Source organism: Oryctolagus cuniculus, chromosome 11 (assembly GCF_051225735.1).
Source record: "Oryctolagus cuniculus isolate XC-2025 breed Fujian yellow rabbit chromosome 11, ASM5122573v1, whole genome shotgun sequence".
NCBI classification, from domain to species: domain Eukaryota; kingdom Metazoa; phylum Chordata; class Mammalia; order Lagomorpha; family Leporidae; genus Oryctolagus; species Oryctolagus cuniculus.
The window spans coordinates 43,273,385-43,291,359 of NC_142877.1; the positions used below are offsets into that span (position 1 = coordinate 43,273,385).

The window sequence follows — 17,975 nt, forward strand, 5'->3', positions numbered from 1 at the left end:
ATCCCGGCGTAAGGAGCAGGTGACGTAGTTGTCAAGGTGCCTTTCCCCAGATCTTTTTGTATTTATGCAGTAACCAGGAGTTTCCTTTCAGAGCGCTTCCTGAGCTGTTCATTTGGAATAGCTCCAAGGAGAGGTTTAGAAAAGGGCTGTTGCTCATCCTTGTGTAGAGATTGGATTCTTCCATAAGAGATTAGCACTGGACCCATGTCTTGACACATCCCTCGCCTGGAAGGACCCCTGTCGCTCCCCCTCTTCGTGGAGGAACGACACTAAGCCCTGCCTAGGCTTCATATCCGAGTCACGGCACCATTATGTCGCTCCCCCTCTTCGTGGAGGAACGACACAGGACCCTGCGCTGTTCTTTCGTCTGCTCGGCCCTCCCCGGGTTTGCTGCTGGTTCTTCCCGGGTTGGCTACTATCCCTTCCACCTCCGTGGAAGGGCAGTTCCCCCTGGCCGCATTCCCCACTTCCGCAGGGGAGCGGCACACCGCCGGCCGGCTTTCTCGGGGGCTGCACGGGTTCCCTTAGATGTTCCCCATAGATGTTCCTGGTGCATGCCGTCTCTCTCCTCCTTTATAGTCCTCCTCCGCCAATCCCAACTCGGCTGCCCACACGCCGAGTACGCTGCTCTCCTCCAATCAGGAGCAAGTCCTACAGTTTATTAGTTGAACTGGAGGCAGCTGTGCGGAAGCTGTTTACTTCTCTCCCAGCACCATATTGTGGGAGAGCAGATGCATAGAATAAGTCCTAATTCGAGTAACTTAGTCTAGTCCGGATTGCTCCCCACAGATCCCCCTTTCTTTTTATTTTTTAGCGTTGATACGCGCCTGTCTTCGGTGTCCCGCGGCACACACTCTGCTCTACTTGCTAGAGTTGCCACAGGCTCTTACAAGTCCTATCAGGCAAACCGAATCCGGGTCCTCTCTTCGCCATGTTGTGAGGAGGTTTTTAGGCGCTGATGCGTGCCTGTGTTCGATGCCCTGCAGCGCATGCTCTGCTCTGCCTGCAGGGGACTTACAAGACCTATCAGGCAAACCGAATCCAAGCCTTCTCATTGCCTTATTGTGGGGGAGACTTATTAGTGTTGGTTCGTGCCTATCTTCGGTGACCTGCAGCTCATACTCTGGTCGAGCTGCTTGCTGGCGCTTACCGCCTTAATCAGGCAGACCGAATCCAAGCCTTCTAATTGCGGTATTGTGGGGAAGCCTTACTGATGTTAATTCGTGCCTGTCTTCGGTGACCTGCGGCGCATAAGCTGCTAGCCGCCCAGGTGCTCATCGCCTCACTAATCGGGCAGACCGAATCCAAGCCTTCTAATTGCCATGTTGAGGGGAGGCCTTTCTATTTCTCTATTTCTCTATCTCCGGGCATTCCTATTTCTCCCATTTTACTTCTATCTCCCAGCATTCTTATTTCTCTCATTTTATTTCTAAACTTCTATTTCTCTTATCCCTGCAGCTTCCCGCTCTCATTCCATTTCTAAACTTCTGTTTCTCTTATCCCCGCGGCTTCCCGGCTGCGCCCGCCCCGAGGCTGCTTCTCGGCAGCTTTCCGGCGCCTCGTGCTGCCGGCAGCTTCACGGCTCCGCGCAGCTTCAGCCCGCGCCTCATCTGCGCGGCTCGGCTTTGCGCGGCTTGGCTTCACGCGCTCCGCGGTCTCGCACTTAACCCTTTCGCGTCTGAACCACGGCCTCGCCAGCCCCGTTCCCTATCTATTCACGCCCCGTGCTCTCTCTGCACGCGGCGGCTTCCGCGAGTAACACAGCGTAGCTTACGTGTCCGCCACTAGCATTCAATCTAAGTTCCCCGGGCTAGCCTGGCGAATTCAACCCAGCGTACGTCTCCGCCCCACGATTTGGCTTCCCGTCCTTTGCTCCCCGGGCTAATCAGACGGATCCCAATCTGGCTTACGTCTCAGCTTCTGGTTTCAACTTTTCGCCCCCTATTCCCGGGCTAACTTGAGAATCCCAAAGTGGCTTTCGTATCCGCCTCGGCCTGCACTCGCGGCTTCATTTTCCCTAACATTTTTCTCTACCCGGTATATTTCCCCAAGCTTTCCTCCAACAATACTCCTCCCTCATTTCTCCTGGCCTCTCCCCACAGTCCACATCCGAGTCTGTTTGTTCTAGCTTTCACTTTCGCTTTCGACCTTAGAGATTTCTCCCAGCTTCCCCCCGTAGTCTGTATCTGAGTCTATGCCTAGGCTTTCAATAGCTTCTTCCGGCACCCTTTTCGTCCGGCTTTTCCCTAGGCTGTTTGCTAGTCTCTCTCTCCGGTATTTTCCCAATTCTTCCCGTTTCTTCCCGTTTCTTCCCTCCTAAGTTTGCTATCCGTTCTAGGTTTCCTAATCCGAGCTAGGTTTCCTATCCGAGTCACGGCACCATTATGTCGCTCCCCCTCTTCGTGGAGGAACGACACAGGACCCTGCGCTGTTCTTTTGTCCGCTCGGCCCTCCCCGGGTTTGCTGCTGGTTCTTCCCGGGTTGGCTACTATCCCTTCCACCTCCGTGGAAGGGCAGTTCCCCCTGGCCGCATTCCCCACTTCCGCAGGGGAGCGGCACACCGCCGGCCGGCTTTCTCGGGGGCTGCACGGGTTCCCTTAGATGTTCCCCATAGATGTTCCTGGTGCATGCCGTCTCTCTCCTCCTTTATAGTCCTCCTCCGCCAATCCCAACTCGGCTGCCCACACGCCGAGTACGCTGCTCTCCTCCAATCAGGAGCAAGTCCTACAGTTTATTAGTTGAACTGGAGGCAGCTGTGCGGAAGCTGTTTACTTCTCTCCCAGCGCCATATTGTGGGAGAGCAGATGCATAGAATAAGTCCTAATTCGAGTAACTTAGTCTAGTCCGGATTGCTCCCCACAGACCCCCAGTGGGTGGTTTCCTCTACCCCCGTTCCAATTGGTAGCCGCTGTGAGCTGGAGGGGTGGGCAGCAAAGAAGGAAGTGCCCAAACGCCCCGTGGGGTGGGGCTTCTCCTGTATTACAGATGAGGAAACTGAGGCATGGTGTGGCTAAATGACTTGCCCAGAGTCATGCCTTCTGTAAGCAATGGAGTCACCCCACGTCCCTATTCTGCAGAATGCTGATGGCTCTTTAGAGGCCCGGTGTTGTGTTGGGGGCTCCCATCCTTCAAGTGCCTTTTACTGCTCTTTTCCCCTGTAGGGTCCGAAAGATTTTAAACCTGCGTGTGTTTGAGGACGAGAGTGGGAAGCACTGGTCGAAGAGCGTGATGGACAAGCAGTATGAGGTGCTGTGCGTCAGCCAGTTTACCCTGCAGTGTGTCCTCAAGGGCAGCAAGCCCGACTTCCACCTGGCCATGCCCTCGGAGCAGGCGGAGGGCTTCTACAACAGCTTCCTGGAGCAGTTGCGGAAGGCGTACCGGCCGGAGCTCATCAAAGGTAGGCAGGAGGGCAGAGGGGCCTGGACTCGCAGCATCTGGGCAGGCAGGTCGTTGCTGATGCTTGCTACCTACTCAACACCACGTGGCCGCAGCCTCTGCTGTCGCACTTAACACGGGTCCCCTGCTTGTTCCTGACACCATTCACCCTCTGTGTTCATCTGTTCACACTGTGAGAACATTTCAGGGCCCCGTGCTCTGTCTGATACAGTGATGGCCCTTTGATTGCGTCATCAGCCACACTGAATAGAAATTTTGTTGTGAGCCTTGAATCTGAGCCAAAGGTGTCCTTTAATTTCTAGCAGCCATAATAAAAAAGTAAAATGAAACAGATGAAATTGGTTTTTCGTTGAGAAAATTTAACATGTAGCACTGTTATAGCAAGAACAAATAACCATATATAACAAATAACCACTGGAGGGTGGGTACCAATGTTTTTTTTTTAAGATTTTTAAAATTTATTTGAGAGGCAGAGTCACAGACAGAGAGAGAGGTCTTCCATCCACTGGTTCACTCCCCAATTGGCTGCAGCCGCTGGAGCTGGGCCAATCCAAAGCCTAGAGCTAGGAGCTTCTTCTGGGTCTCCCACATGGGTGCAGGGGTCCAAGCACTTGGGCCATCTTCCATTGCTTTCCCTGGCCACAGCAGAGAGCTGGATTGGAAGAGGAGCAGCTTGGACTCGAACCACTGCCCATATGGGATGTTAGTGCTACAGCCTCAGATGGAGGCTAAGCCTACTGCACCACAGTGCTGGTCTCACCAATGACTGCACAGGATGTCAAAGGGGTAGGGACGGCAGGGGGAGGAGCCAGGGTCTTTGAGATCAGCAGAGAGCGCCCAGCATCCCAAACCAGGTGATGCTGATGCTGTGGTGAGCAGCATCCTTCTGTCAAGCAAACTCTAAGGATCTCTCATGCTGGCGGGGCCTTCACCGGGTGTTCCATCTACAGACAGCACCTTTCATTGAAGTTGTCCAGTATAATTCTGAAAATGCAGAAAGTGTTGGAGTTTGGATGCTATGAGACAACAAAAGTCCTTAGAAATCCATTAGCAAAACTACAGGGTCGAAAAAATACTGAGCCAGATGGCAGGGAAGGCTTCGGAGACCCCTGCTGGCCCATGGATGGACACCTGTGGCGGGAAACTGCTTTCTAAAGGTGGAAGGTTTCAGGGGAGGGGAGCTAGGGCTCCTAGAGGCCAAGGCTCTCCCCCCGCCGACTTCAGATTTAGGGCTGAGCTGTTAGTTTAACACAAGGTTGTCTCTCACTTTGGAGAATAACCCATCCCTGAGCAGCGTCTCAAATCTGCTATGATTCCACAGTACCGTGGCAAAACTGTTTAATATGTAGTAGATAAAAGCTTCATCCAAAATAAAGTACAAGAAAGATTCTTGTAAACCCTACCCCCAACACCAGTTCCTGGCTAAGTCATTCTAAAGTTAAGCCATCCTTGGTGCTGTTAAAAGTTGACCATATACTTAATTGGAAACGTGGATCCAAAAGACTGAAACTGACTGTCTTCACCCCCAAAAAATGAAGTGAAGTGAGTCATTTGAGGTTTATGGTGTAGCGTTGAGGTGAACACAGGTGCAGGAGAAACAGAAGTGGTAGAAGCAAAGCTGGTGGTAACACGTGCTTGGTCGGGCAGATGCTCTTTTAGGGAGTGAGGGGGAGGGTCAGGAGAGGCTCCACATGGGTTCAAATGCATGCATCTGGAGGCACCAGACCCCACTGGGACAGATCCAAGAACAGGGAGCTAGGGGAGGAGGCCCTTCCCTCTTATTTCACTTGCAAACTCCATGTCAAAGATGATAGAGATGTATGGTAGGATAGTGCCGAGTCCTTAGTGGTGTTGTAGTTGTGGTCTGGAGAGACTGTCCATCTGGCTCCCTGACTCACAATCATCCAGGTACCACCTTCCTCCCATCCTCAGATAGTCTCCTGTTCACCTCACAGACTTTTTTTTTTTTTTTTTTTTAAGATTTATTTATTTATTTGAAAGGCAGAGTTACACAGAGAGAAGGCGAGGCAGAAAGAAAGAGAGGTCTTCCATCTGCTGGTTCACTCCCCAAGTGGCTGCAACGGCCAGAGCTGCACTGATCTGAAGCCAGGAGCCTGGAGCTTCTTTGGGGTCTCCCACGTAGGTGCAGGCACCTAAGGACTCAGATCATCTTGTACTGCTTTCCCAGGCCATAGCAGAGAGATCGGAAGTGGAGCAGCTGGGAGTCCAACCGGTGCCATATGGGATGTAGGCGCTGCAGGTGCTGCTTTATACGCCACACCACAGCGCCGGCCCCATTTTGCAGAAACTTAAAGGGCTTATTTCTGTCCCAGGGGGAGTCAGATTTCTATCCCTCTTCAAGCATCCTGGTGTAGTGCACCATGTGGTTCTGGCCTTGCCTCAGGAAGCTGCACACGTCCCTAGGGGAGATCATCTGCCTGCACTGTTGTGGTAGCAGTGGACGCTGGGCAGAGTGGACTGAGAACAGACCTGGCAGTTTCTCCACTACATTTTTTTTTTTTTTTTAAGATTTTATTTATTTATTTGACAGGCAGAGTTACAGACAGAGAGAGAGAGAGAGACAGAGAGAAAGGTCTTCCTTCTGTTGGTTCACTCCCCAAGTGGCTGCAGTGGCCAGAGCTGTGCCGATCAGAAGCCAGGAGCCAGGAGCCAGGAATCTCCTCCCGGTCTCCCATGTGGGTGCAGGGACCCAAGCACTTGGGCCATCCTCCACTGCTTTCCTATGCCGCAGCAGAGAGCTGGACTGGAAGAGGAGCAACCGGGACTAGAACAGTGTCCATGTGTGATGCCGGCGCTGCAGGCGGAGGATTAACCAAGTGCTCTACGACGCTGGCCCCTCTCCACTACATGTTAAACACGTGTGTCCCATGTCAGAGTACCTGACTTCGACAGATGGCTGTAGCTCCTGATTTCAGCTTCCTGTGAATGCAGACTGTGGGAGGCAGTGGCGATGGCTCAAGTAATTTTGTTGCCGCCACTCACATGGGAGAACTGAGATGAGTTCTGGGCTCTTGGCATTGGCCCTGGCCTTGGCCAAGGGGCCACTGCAGTCATCTGAAGAGTAAGCCAGGGATGGGAACGCTTTCTCTTTGTTTCTGGAATAAATAATTAATTAAAAATATTTTATTTCGCTCAGTATGTCCAAAATATGATATTACCATGTAATCAGTATAAAAAGTTATAAGATAATTTACATATTTTTAAAGGATTTTGTTTTGAGTCACGTTAGGTCTACAACAAGATTCAGGCAGTGCAGAGATCCCTCGTGCCCCCGCCCCCTTCCCCACACACAGCTGTCCTCACTGAGAGCATCCCCCACTAGAGTTGTAAGAGGGGTCTTCGAAAAGTTCATGGATATTAAAAAAAACTATACATGGTTTTCAAAATTTTTGGCACCGAAAATGAACTCATACTAACTTGAAATAACACATCTGAATAGGATCTAGTTTGAGGCACTGGGAAGAATAAGACATCATTTGAAAAGAGCCCTGACCAGAGCACCATGAATTCTGCTGAAACTGCTGCAAAGGCAAGCATCATGTTCATGGTGAAGCTTGGCTGGAAGAGGGTCAGTGCTCCCAAGAAATGAGCAGCTTCCAGGTGGTGACCTGGCCTGCCATAGGCCACCCGTATCAGTCTGCAGGGGAAAATCGTGTTGGTGCCCTGACCCCAGAGGATCTGTGATGAACTTGGTGCCTTCTGACTTCCTTTGGTTTCCTGATCTTAAATGTATTTAGAGGGCCCCCAGTTTCTTCAGGGAGTAATGTAAAGAAGACTGCACTGACGTGTTGAAATTCCGGGAGTCTCTGGTCTTTGGGGGCAGAGTAAGTGGCTGTAGTCATCACTTATAGAAGTGTCTTGTTGGAACTCCTGTAGAGAAATAAAGTTTACACTTTAAATTGTTACTTTTTTTTTTTTTTTTAATTTAATTTGAAGGGCAGAGAGGTGGAAAGAGAAAGAGAGAGATCTTCTTTCTACTAGTTTACTCCCCAAATACCTGTAGTAGCTGGGGCTGGGCCAGTCTGAAGCCAGGAGCCTCAGTTGAGGTATAACGTGGGGGTTGTGGGGAACTAGGTTCTGGAGGCATCATTGCTGCCTCCCAGAGTGCCCATTAGCAGGAAACTGGATTAGAAGCAGAGCTATAACTTGAATCCAGGTATTTGGATATGGGATGTGGCATCCCAAGTGATGTCTTCACTGCTGGACCAAATGCCTGCTCCTAGTTCTGTTTTTTTTTTTTTTTTTTTTTTTTTTTAAAATAAGATTTATTTATTTATTTGAAGGAGTTAGAGAGAGAGAGAGAGGGAGGGAGAGAGAGATTGAGAGATCTTCCATCCGCTGGTTCACTCCCCAAAATGGCTGCAACAGCCAGAGTTGGGCCAAGGTGAAGCCAGGAGCCAGGAGCTTCCACATGGGTGCAGGGGCCCAAGCACTTGGGCCATCTTCCACTGCTTTCCCAGGCTTATCAACAGGTAGCTGGAGTATAAGTGGAGCTGCTGGGACTTGAGCCAGTGCCCATATAGGATGCTGGCACTGCAGGTGGTGGTTTAACTTGCTGCACCACAGAGCTGGCCTCTCTAAATTCCATTTTCTAGGAACTTTTTGAAGTCCCCTCATACAGTTTTACACTCAGTAAACCTTCACTGACACATCATTACTACCCACAGTCTATAGTGTACATGTTATATGTACTATATGGGTTTGATTATGTTCACCATTATAGTATCATACAGAGTATATTCACTGCCCTAAAATCCTCTGTGACTCTCTTAGTCATACTTCCCTCTCAGCCCAAACCCTGGGAAACACTCATCTTTTTCTGTCTCTGTAGTTGTGTCTTTTAGTTGAAATTACACAGTAGGTAGTCAGATTGGCTTCTTTTGCAAGAAGCATCTGTTTAAGATTCTTCCATGTCTCCTCATTTCTTTTTAGTGCTGAATACTATTCCGCTGTCTTGTGTACCACTGTTTGTTCGCCCACTGAAGGATACCTTGATTGCTTCCAGTTCTAGGCGGCTGTGAATAAAGCTTCTGTAAACACTGGTGTGCAGGTTTTCTGTGTAAATTTTCAATTCCTTTGGGTGACTACCATGGAGTAAGACTGATAGATCGAATGGTAGCGGTATGTTTACATCTATAAGAAACTGATAAACTGGCTTCCAAAGTGGCTGTACCATTTGCATTCCCACTGTGGGTGAACGGTTTCTGTTGTTTCACATCCTTGCCAGTATTTGTTGTTGGCCTGGATTTTGAAAATTCTGTGTATGTGGTGTTGCCGCATTGTTTTAGTTTGCATTTCCCTGATGACATGTCCTGTAGAACGTCTTTAAATATGCTTGCTTGCCATCTATATATCTTCTTTGATTATGTGTCTGTTAAGGTCTTTGGCATATTTCTAACTCAGAGTGTTCATTTTCTTGTTGTTGAGCATTAGGAATTCTTTGCATATTTTGGGTACCAGTTCTTTATCAAGTATATTTTTTCCAAGTATTTGCTGCTAACTTTTTTATTGTTTTGACAATGTCTTGACAGAGCAGAAATTTTTGATTTAAATGAAATGTAGCCTATGAAGTCTTTGATGGATTGTGCTGTTGGCATTGTGCCTAAAAAATTATTGCCATACCCACTATCATCTAGATTGTCTCCTGTATTATCTTCTAGGAGTTTCATTGTTCTATATTTTGAGTAATTTTTGTAAAGGTATAAGGTCAGCGTCTAGATTCATTTTTTTGCATGTGAATTCCAATCATAGTATACCATTGTTGAAAAACCCCCTTTCTCTATTTTGTTACCTTTGTTTTTTTGTACAAGATCAGTTGACTTATTTCCTTGAGTCTATTTCTGGTCTCTTGTTTTTCTGTTCTGTTAATTTATTTGTCTATCGTATTGCCAATACCATGCTCTTTTAATTAACATAGCTTTATAGTAAGTATTGAGGTCATGTAAAGTAAGTCCTGCAACTTTGTTCTTCTCTTTCAATACTATGATGACTATGCTGGTGGTCTTTTGACTCCATATAACTGTACGATCAGTTTATTGATATCCCCAAAATAACTTGCTGGGATTGTTATTGGGATTGCACTTACTGTGTAGACCAAGTTAAGAAGAACTGATATCTTTTTTGCCCTAGATTTTTTTTATTTATTTGAAAGGCAGTATTACAAAGAGAGAGAGAGAGAGAGAGGGAGAGAGAGAAAGAGAAAGAGAGAAAGAGAGAAAGAGAGAGAGAGAGAAAGAGAGAAAGAAAGAGTTCTTCAATCTGCTGGTTCACTTCCCAGATGGCTACAATGGCTAGAGCTGGGCCAATCTGAAGCCAGGACTTTCTTTCGGGTCTCCCACATGGGTGCAGGTGCCCAAGTACTTGGGTCATCTTCCTCTGCTTTCCCAGGCTTATAGCAGGGAGCTGGATCAGAAGTGGAGCAGTCGGGACTCAAACTGGCGCCCATATGAGATGCTGGTGCTGTGGGTGGAGGCTTAACCTGCTGTACCACAGCACCAGCCCTGAAGAACTATCTTTTTTAAAAAGATTTCATTTATTTATTTGAGAGGTAGAGTTACAGATAGTGAAAGGGAGAGACAGAGAGAAAGGTCTTCCCTCTGTTGGTTCACTCCCCAAATGGTTGCAACGGCTGCAGCTATGCCGATCCGAAGCTAGGAGCCAGAAGCCAGGAGCTTCTTCCCAATATTCCCACTTGGGAAGGACTTGGGCCATCTTCTACTGCTTTCCCTGGGCCACAGCAGAGAGCTGGATTGGAAGAGGAGCAGCTGGGACTAGAACTGGTGCCCATATGAGATGCCGGTGCTGCAGGCGGAGGATTAACCTACTGTGCCACGGCACTGGCCTACAGAACTGATACCTTGACTATTGAATATTCCTGTCCACTAATGTGGAACATCTCACCATTTATTTAGTTTTCTTATTTCTAAATCTTGTATTTTCCTCAAATATCTTTGTAATACTTTGTTAAATTTAAGTTTTTCATTTTGCGGGAACATTAATGTAAATGGTATTGTGGGGTTTTTTTTTTAATGGATTTACTTATTTATTTGAAAGTCAGAGTTACACAGAGAGATGGAGAGGCAGAGAGAGAGAGAGAGAGAGATGGCTTCCATCTGCTGGTTCACTCCCCAGTTGGCTGCAACGGCTGGAGCTGCGCTGATCCAGTCAGGAGCCAGGAGTTTCTTCTGGGTCTCCCATGCAGGTGCAGGGGCCCAAGGACTTGGGCCATCTTGTATTGTTTAACCAGGCCTTTTCAGAGAGCAGGATCAGAAGTGGAGCAGCTGGGGCTTGTCCATATGGGATGTCAGCACTGCAGGCAGCGGCTTTACCTGCTATATCACAGTGCCAGCCTCGGTATTGTGTTTTTAATTTCAAATTTGAGTTGTGCCTTGCTGGTATATAGGAAAGTGATTAATTTTTTTTTTTTTTTGACAGGCAGAGTGGACAGTGAGAGAGAGAGAGACAGAGTGAAAGGTCTTCCTTTGCCGTTGGTTCACCCTCCAATGGCTGCCGCGGCCGGCGCGCTGCGGCCGGCGCGATCCGATGGCAGGAGCCAGGAGCCAGGTGCTTTTCCTGGTCTCCCATGGGGTGCAGGGCCCAAGTACTTGGGCCATCCTCCACTGCACTCCCTGGCCACAGCAGAGAGCTGGCCTGGAAGAGGGGCACAAGCACTTGGGCCATCCTCCACTGCAATCCCTGGCCACAGCAGAGAGCTGGCCTGGAAGAGGGGCAACCGGGACAGAATCTGGCGCCCCGACCGGGACTAGAACCCGGTGTGCCGGCGCCGCTAGGCGGAGGATTAGCCTAGTGAGCCGCGGCACCGGCCGGAAAGTGATTAATTTTAAACATTTTTTTATTTGTTTGAAAAGCAGACAGAAAGGGAGAGAGAGAGCTTTCATCTGCCGGTTCACAGCTCAAATGCCTGCAGTAGCCAAGGCTGGGCCAGGCTAGAGCTGGGAGCTGGGAGTTGGGAGGAGCTGGGAGCTGAATCCAGGTGGCTCATGTGTATGACAGGGTCCCAAGTACTTGAGCCATCATCTGCTTGTCTTCCAGGGTTTGTATTAGCAGGAAGTTTGAATTGGGAACAGAACTGGAGCTGAAACTCAGGCACTCAGATATAGGATGCAGGTTTCCCAAGCACCATCTTAACTACTGTACCAAATGCCTGCTCTGATTTTTGTATAAGAACTTTATGTTTACAACTTGAATATAATTGATTATTGATTCCAGGAATGTTTTGATTGATTCCATTTGGATTTTCTTCCTAGATAATCATGTCACGAAGACTTTTTTTTCCCTTTCTAATCAATAAACTTTTTCTTTTTTAGTATATATATATATTTAATAAATTTATTTGACAGAGTTAAACAGTGAGAGAGAGAGACAGAGAGAAAGATCTTCCTTCCATTGGTTCACCCCCCCCCCCCCCCCAATTGCCGTTATGGCCAGAACTATGCCAATCTGAAGCCAGGAGCCAGGTGCTTCCTCCTGGTCTTCCACACGGGTGCAGGGGCCCAAGCACTTGGGCCATCCTCCACTGCATTCCTAGGCCACAGCAGAGAGCTGGACTGGAAGAGGAGCAACTGGGACTAGAACCCAGTGCCTATATGGGATACCAGCGCTGCCGGCGGAGGATTAACCAAGTGAGCCGTGGTACCGGCCCCTCTTTTTTAAATTATATTAGGTAAGACTTCCAGTACAGTATTGAGAGTGGGTAGTGAGAGAGGACATTTTGTTTTGTTCCTAATCTTAATGGGAAAGCTTCTAGTTTCTTCCTGTTAAGTATGGTGTTAAAGGGCTGGCGCTGTGGCACAGCAGGGAAAACCGCCGCCTGCAGCACTAGCATCCCATATGTGTGCCAGTTCGAGTTCTGGCTGCTCCAAGTCCGATGCAGCTCTCTTCTGGGAAAGCAGTAGAAGATGGCCCAAGTCTTTGGACCCCTGCACCCATGTGGGAGACCCAGAAGAAGTTTCTGACTCCTCACTTCTGATCGGCTCCAGCTGTTGTGGTCATTTGGGGAACAAACCAGCGGATGGAAGACCTCTCTCTCTCTGTCTCCCTGTCTCTGCCTCTCTGTAACTGCCTTTCAAATATATAAATAAATCTTTTTTAAAAAAAGATTTGTCACATTGAGGAAATTCCTCTCTATTCCTATTTTACTGAGAATTTTTGTCGAGAATGGCGTTATATATTTTTTTTCTGGAATTACTGATTTGATAATAGGATTTTTCTTCATTAGCATGTTGATTAATTGATGTATGAATGTTGAACCAGTCTGGTGTACTTGGGATAAATCTACTCGGACATTATGTATAATTATTTTATGTATTATTGAATTTGATTTGCTAATTTTTTTTTTAAATGTTCATGAGAGGTATTGGGCTATAGTTTTCTTGTATTGTCTGTCTAGTTTTGGTATTAGGATGGTTTTGCCCTCGTAAGTGAGTTAGGAAGAATTCCCATTGATGTTGTTATGAAATAGATTGTAGAGAATTGGTGTAATATCTTCTTTAAATGTTTGGTGAACTTCACCAGTGAACCCATATAAGCCTTGTGCTTTCTCTTGGAAGGTGGTTTTTTTTTTTTTTTTTTTTTACAGGCAGAGTGGACAATGAGAGAGAGAGAGACAGAGAGAAAGGTCTTTCTTTTGCAGTTGGTTCACCCTCCAATGGCCGCCGCGGCCGGCGCACTGCGGCCGGCGCATCGCGCATCGCGCTGATCCAAAGCCAGGAACCAGGTGCTTTTCCTGGTCTCCCATGCAGGTGCAGGGCCCAGGGACTTGGGCCATCCTCCACTGCACTCCTGGGCCACAGCAGAGAGCTGGCCTGGAAGAGGGGCAACCGGGACAGAATCCGGCACCCCGACTGGGACTAGAACCTGGTGTGCCGGTGCCGCAAGGCAGAGGATTAGCCTATTGAGCCACAGCGCCGGCCAGGAAGACCTTTCTATCTGTCTCTCTCCTCTCTCTCTCACTAACTCTCCCTGTCAACAAACAAACAAACAAAAAACCAATATAGACCTCTTCAGATTTATACTTCTTTTTTAGTTTGGCAAGTTATGTTTTTTGGAAATTGGCTTGTTTTATCTAGGTTACCTAGTTGGTTTCTCTAGGTTTTGTGGATCCTGAGATCTGTGGTGATGTCCATGATTTCATTTCTGATATTAGTAATTTGAATCCTCTCTGTTTTTCTTAGTTACTCTGTCTAGAGGCTTATTGAATTTAGTTGTCTTTTTAAATAATCAGCTTTTTCTTTTCAAGTTTATTTCTCTATTTTGCAACATTATATTTTACTTGCTCTTCATTTTCTAGTTTCCTAAGGAGGACGTGTAGATTACTGATTTTAATTCTTTTTGTGATATTCACAATCATCTCTATAAATTTCTTTCTGTCCATTGTACCAAAAATTGCTATGCTAAATCTTCAAAAATCTGATTTGTAGATTAAACTGTCTCAACTTGGATCAACCACATTTCAAGTACCCAGTAGCCACGTGAGGCTGGGGTTGTCCTGTTGGGCAGTGGCTTTAAGTCTTTGCTTGCTTGTTTGCTTTTTGTTGGGAATGCTAGCCCTGTTTGACTAATCCAGAATTAGTCTAGAAAATGTCTCAGAATAGTAGTGGTCCTGGTTTGTCGGAGAATTGTGAATCCAAAAGACTTTGAGAAGACCACTCATTTCTACTTTCTTTTCATATTTCTTAGAGGTACATCACATTTGATACCATCATGGTTTGCTTTTCTCTAAAGTTCTTATAAAACATATTCATCCTCCTTTGCACTTCATTTTGAGACCTTTCTGAGAATTTCTCAGTATCTAAGAGTGGCATCTCTTGCTCATGCCATCTCTGTTGACATCTGATAACTGTTAACTCTAGTGTTTCCTGCTCTTCCATTTTTTTTTTTTAAAGATTTACTTATTTATTTGAAAGGCAAAGTTACACAGAGAAGGAAAGGCAGAGAGAGAGAGAGAGAGAGAGAGAGAGAGAGAGAGGTCTTCCATCCGCTGGTTCACTCCCCAGTTGGCTGCAATGGCCGGAGCTGCGCCGATCTGAACCCAGGAACCAGGAGCTTCTTCCAGGTCTTCCATGCGGGTGCAGGGGCCCAAGGACTTGGGCCATCTTCTACTGCTTTCCCATGCTATAGCAGAGAGCTGGATTGGAAGTGGAGCAGCCGGGACTCAAACTGGTGCCCACATGGGATCCCAGCACTACAGGTGGTGGCTTTACCGGCTACGCCACAGCACTGGCCCCTCTTCCAATTTTCTGTCTCTGGATCAAACAAACCCAGGTCCCTTTTTGGTTGGACCTATTTTCTTTTCTTTTTTTTTTTTTTTTTTAAGATTTATTTATTTATTTGAAAGAGTTACACAGAGAGAGGAGAAGCAGAGAGAGAGAGAGAGAGAGAGAGAGAGAGAAGGAGAGAGAGAGAGGTCTTCCATCTGATGGTTCACTCCCCAAATGCCGGAGCTGCGCCGATCTGAAGCCAGGAGCCAGGAGCTTCTTCCGGGTCTCCCACGTGGGTGCAGGGGCCCAAGGACTTGGGGCATCTTCTACTGCTTTCCTGGGCCATAGCAGAAAGCTGGACAGGAAGTGGAGCAGCCAGGTCTCGAACTGGTGCCCATATGGGATGCCGGCGCTTCAGGCCAGGGCGTTAACCCACTATGGCACAGCGCTGGGGTTGGGCCTATTTTCAACACTAAACATCAACACTTATGAGATTTTTCCAAGTTCTGTAGCAAAGCCCCTCGTGGAGGCTCGTCAGCTCCTCAGGTCTGCTAGTTTTTAGCTGAATGACGGTCCTACCTCTTGGAATTTGCTTTTTTTTTTTTTTAATTCTTCTCTCACTGGTGAAAAGTATCCAAGTATCCATTTGCCCGTGGGCAGGGCACTCCTGCTCCTCGTATGGGTCCCGAGAGAGCAGACTATGTTTGCTTCTCCTGGAGATACCCCAACTACGAGCTCCATTCACAAGTCCAGTTGTCGGTGCCTCCAGTGCTTTATCCTTCCCCATGGCCTCTGGGGTCCCCGACGCAGCTTTGCTGTGCAAATTTCAGTTCAGTCCAGTCCTTTGTGCTGTGCCCAGGGTTAGATGCAGCCAGTGTGGTCCTCCCTGCCTGCAGGGGTGTTTGGAATGATCCTGTTTCCTAGTGCCTGTGGATGTACTTGGGGGTGCACTGAAGCGCCTTGACGGGACGAGCACTGTTAGGTGGTACAAGGCGCTGTGACCTGGGGCGGCACTGAGAGCTGTCAGGAGGGCTTGAGAGGAAGCAGAGCGGCTTTCGTCCAGGTCTTTAGACACGAGGGATTTATGTGTTATTAGGTGCTTCGTGTTCCTAAAAACACCTTCTACTTTTTGAAAAATGATGTATATTTTATTCTGGTAATTATATGAAGTGTCTGAGCAGCATACTGTAAGCCATAGAATTTTGTATTGGATCAGAATGGAAACTCATGGGATATGGTATATCTGATCATTTCCATGAAAAATCTATGGGATAATAAAACATTTCTTTCCAAAGCTTTTGGATTTGAAGAGCGACAAAATTTATGTTAAGAATGAGTACATCACTTGCTCTTTTGGCCTTATATTTCTTTTACAGCCTTTAGTGGAATAAAATGCACAGAGTATATTTTATATAGTTGCTGGCTTCAGGCTAACTTTGAGAATTTGGCTTCTAGCTCCAGTATGGAAAATCTGTGCGAGCTGAATGGAAATTGGAATGCACAGTGATCAGAATGCTTTTTTTTTCTTTTTAAAATTTTTGATTTATTGATTATTTTATTTATTTGGTAGAGAGAGAGAGGGAGAGAGACATCTTGTATTTGCTGATTCACTTCCCAGATGCGCACTAGGGCTGGGTGAGGCTGAAACCAGGAGCCAGGAACTCTGTCTGGGTCTGTCCTGTAGGTGGCAGGGACCCAACCTTGAGCCATCACCTTCTGCATCCAGGGTGTACGGTAACAGGAAGCTGGAGTCAGGAGTGGAGCTAGGGCTTGAACCCAGGCACTCTGATGTGGAACGTTGGTGTGACCCAGGCAGCGTCTTAACTGCTGTGCCAAGCACCTGTCCCAATATGCTTTCTTTTTCTTTTTATTTTTCTTTTCTTTTTCTTTTTTTTTTTGACAGGCAGAGTGGACAATGAGAGAGAGAGACAGAGAGAAAGGTCTTCCTTTGCTGTTGGTTCACCCTCCAATGGCCGCCGCGGCCGGCACGCTTCGGCCGGTGCACTGCGCTGATCTGAAGGCAGGAGCCAGGTACTTCTCCTGGTCTCCCATGGGGTGCAGGGCCCAAGTACTTGGGCCATCCTCCACTGCACTCCCTGGCCACAGCAGAGAGCTGGCCTGGAAGAGGGGTAACTGGGACAGAATCCAGTGCCCCGACCGGGACTAGAACCCGTTGTGGCGGCACTGCAAGGCAGAGGATTAGCCTAGTGAGCCGCAGCGCCGGCCCCAGTATGCTTTCTTTGTTTAGGATTTTCTGAGCCACTTCAGCAATTTTAAAATTTAAAGCAGTTTAATTAGATTTAACATTTCTTTTTTTTTTTAAAGTGTTTATTTTATTTCCATCTGCTTGAAAGGGAGAGCAACAGAAACAGAGAGAGAGAGTGGTAGAGAGAGAAAGAGGTCTTCCATCTGGTGGTTCACTCCTCAAATGCCTGCAACAGCCAGGCTGAAGCCAGGAACTGCGATTCCATCTGGGTCACCCATATAGGTGGCAGGGTCAGAACACTCGGGCCATCTTCTGCCTCCCAGGAAGCATTAGCAGGACGCTGAATGGGAAGTGGAGCAGCTGGGACTTGAGCCGACCTCCAATGTGGGATGTGGGCATCCCAAGTGGTGACTTAACCCACTGATCCACAATGTGTGCCCTAAGATTGAACATTTCCTTTCACTTCTCCTTTCAGAACTGAAGCTTTATTTTACATTTCCCTTTAATTTGTTTTCTTGCTTGTTATTAAAACCTGTATAGAGATAAGATTGTTGTCCCTTTGAGTTCTTCTCTGTGTACCTTCCGTCCCCCACCTAGTGCCCATATGATTACAGGCATTTCCTAACCAAACACAGCTCTTCCTGCACGGACCCAGCAGCAGTTGACGGGCTGGACAGCAGAGCCTGCTGTCTTTGTGGTCTGCTTGGTGATATGACCTCAAGCTGTTTCTTGGTTCCACATGGAGTAGGAACCCTGGAGGGTAAGGCAGTTAGGGTTTAAAGATCGTGGCTATTGTTATTGTGTGGCCTGTCAGGGTATACCTGTCCAGGCTTTGTATGTTCTAGGCCCTGTGCAAAGTAGTCACTCTCCATTCTTTATTGTGTTGAATCCTCTTTTTATCTTTTGGTTAAAATTTTATTTATTGGGGCAGCATTGTGGCGTGATGGGTTAAGCTGTCACCTGCAAAGCCAGCATCATATGGGTGCTGGTTCAAGTCCTGGCTGCCCCTCTTCTGATCCAGTTCCTTGCTGATGAGCCTGGTAAAACAGTAGAAGATGGCCCATGTACTTGGGCCCCTGCCACTTACATGGAAGACCTGGATGAAGCTCCTGGCTCCTGCCTGGCCCAGCCTT

General features: G+C 47.6%; 1 protein-coding gene across 5 annotated transcripts in view; it reads left to right on the forward strand.

The window, feature by feature from the left end:
* Nucleotides 1–17,975, forward strand: part of DTD1 (D-aminoacyl-tRNA deacylase 1) — a 171,963-nt gene that overhangs the window by 8,532 nt on the left and 145,456 nt on the right. For all 5 annotated transcript variants that reach the window (XM_017341778.4, XM_089308223.1, XM_008256344.5 and 2 more), the window contains one exon: nucleotides 3,162–3,397. In XM_017341778.4, coding sequence (XP_017197267.1) covers nucleotides 3,162–3,397 — 236 coding nt within the window. The remainder of the gene's footprint in view (nucleotides 1–3,161; nucleotides 3,398–17,975) is intronic.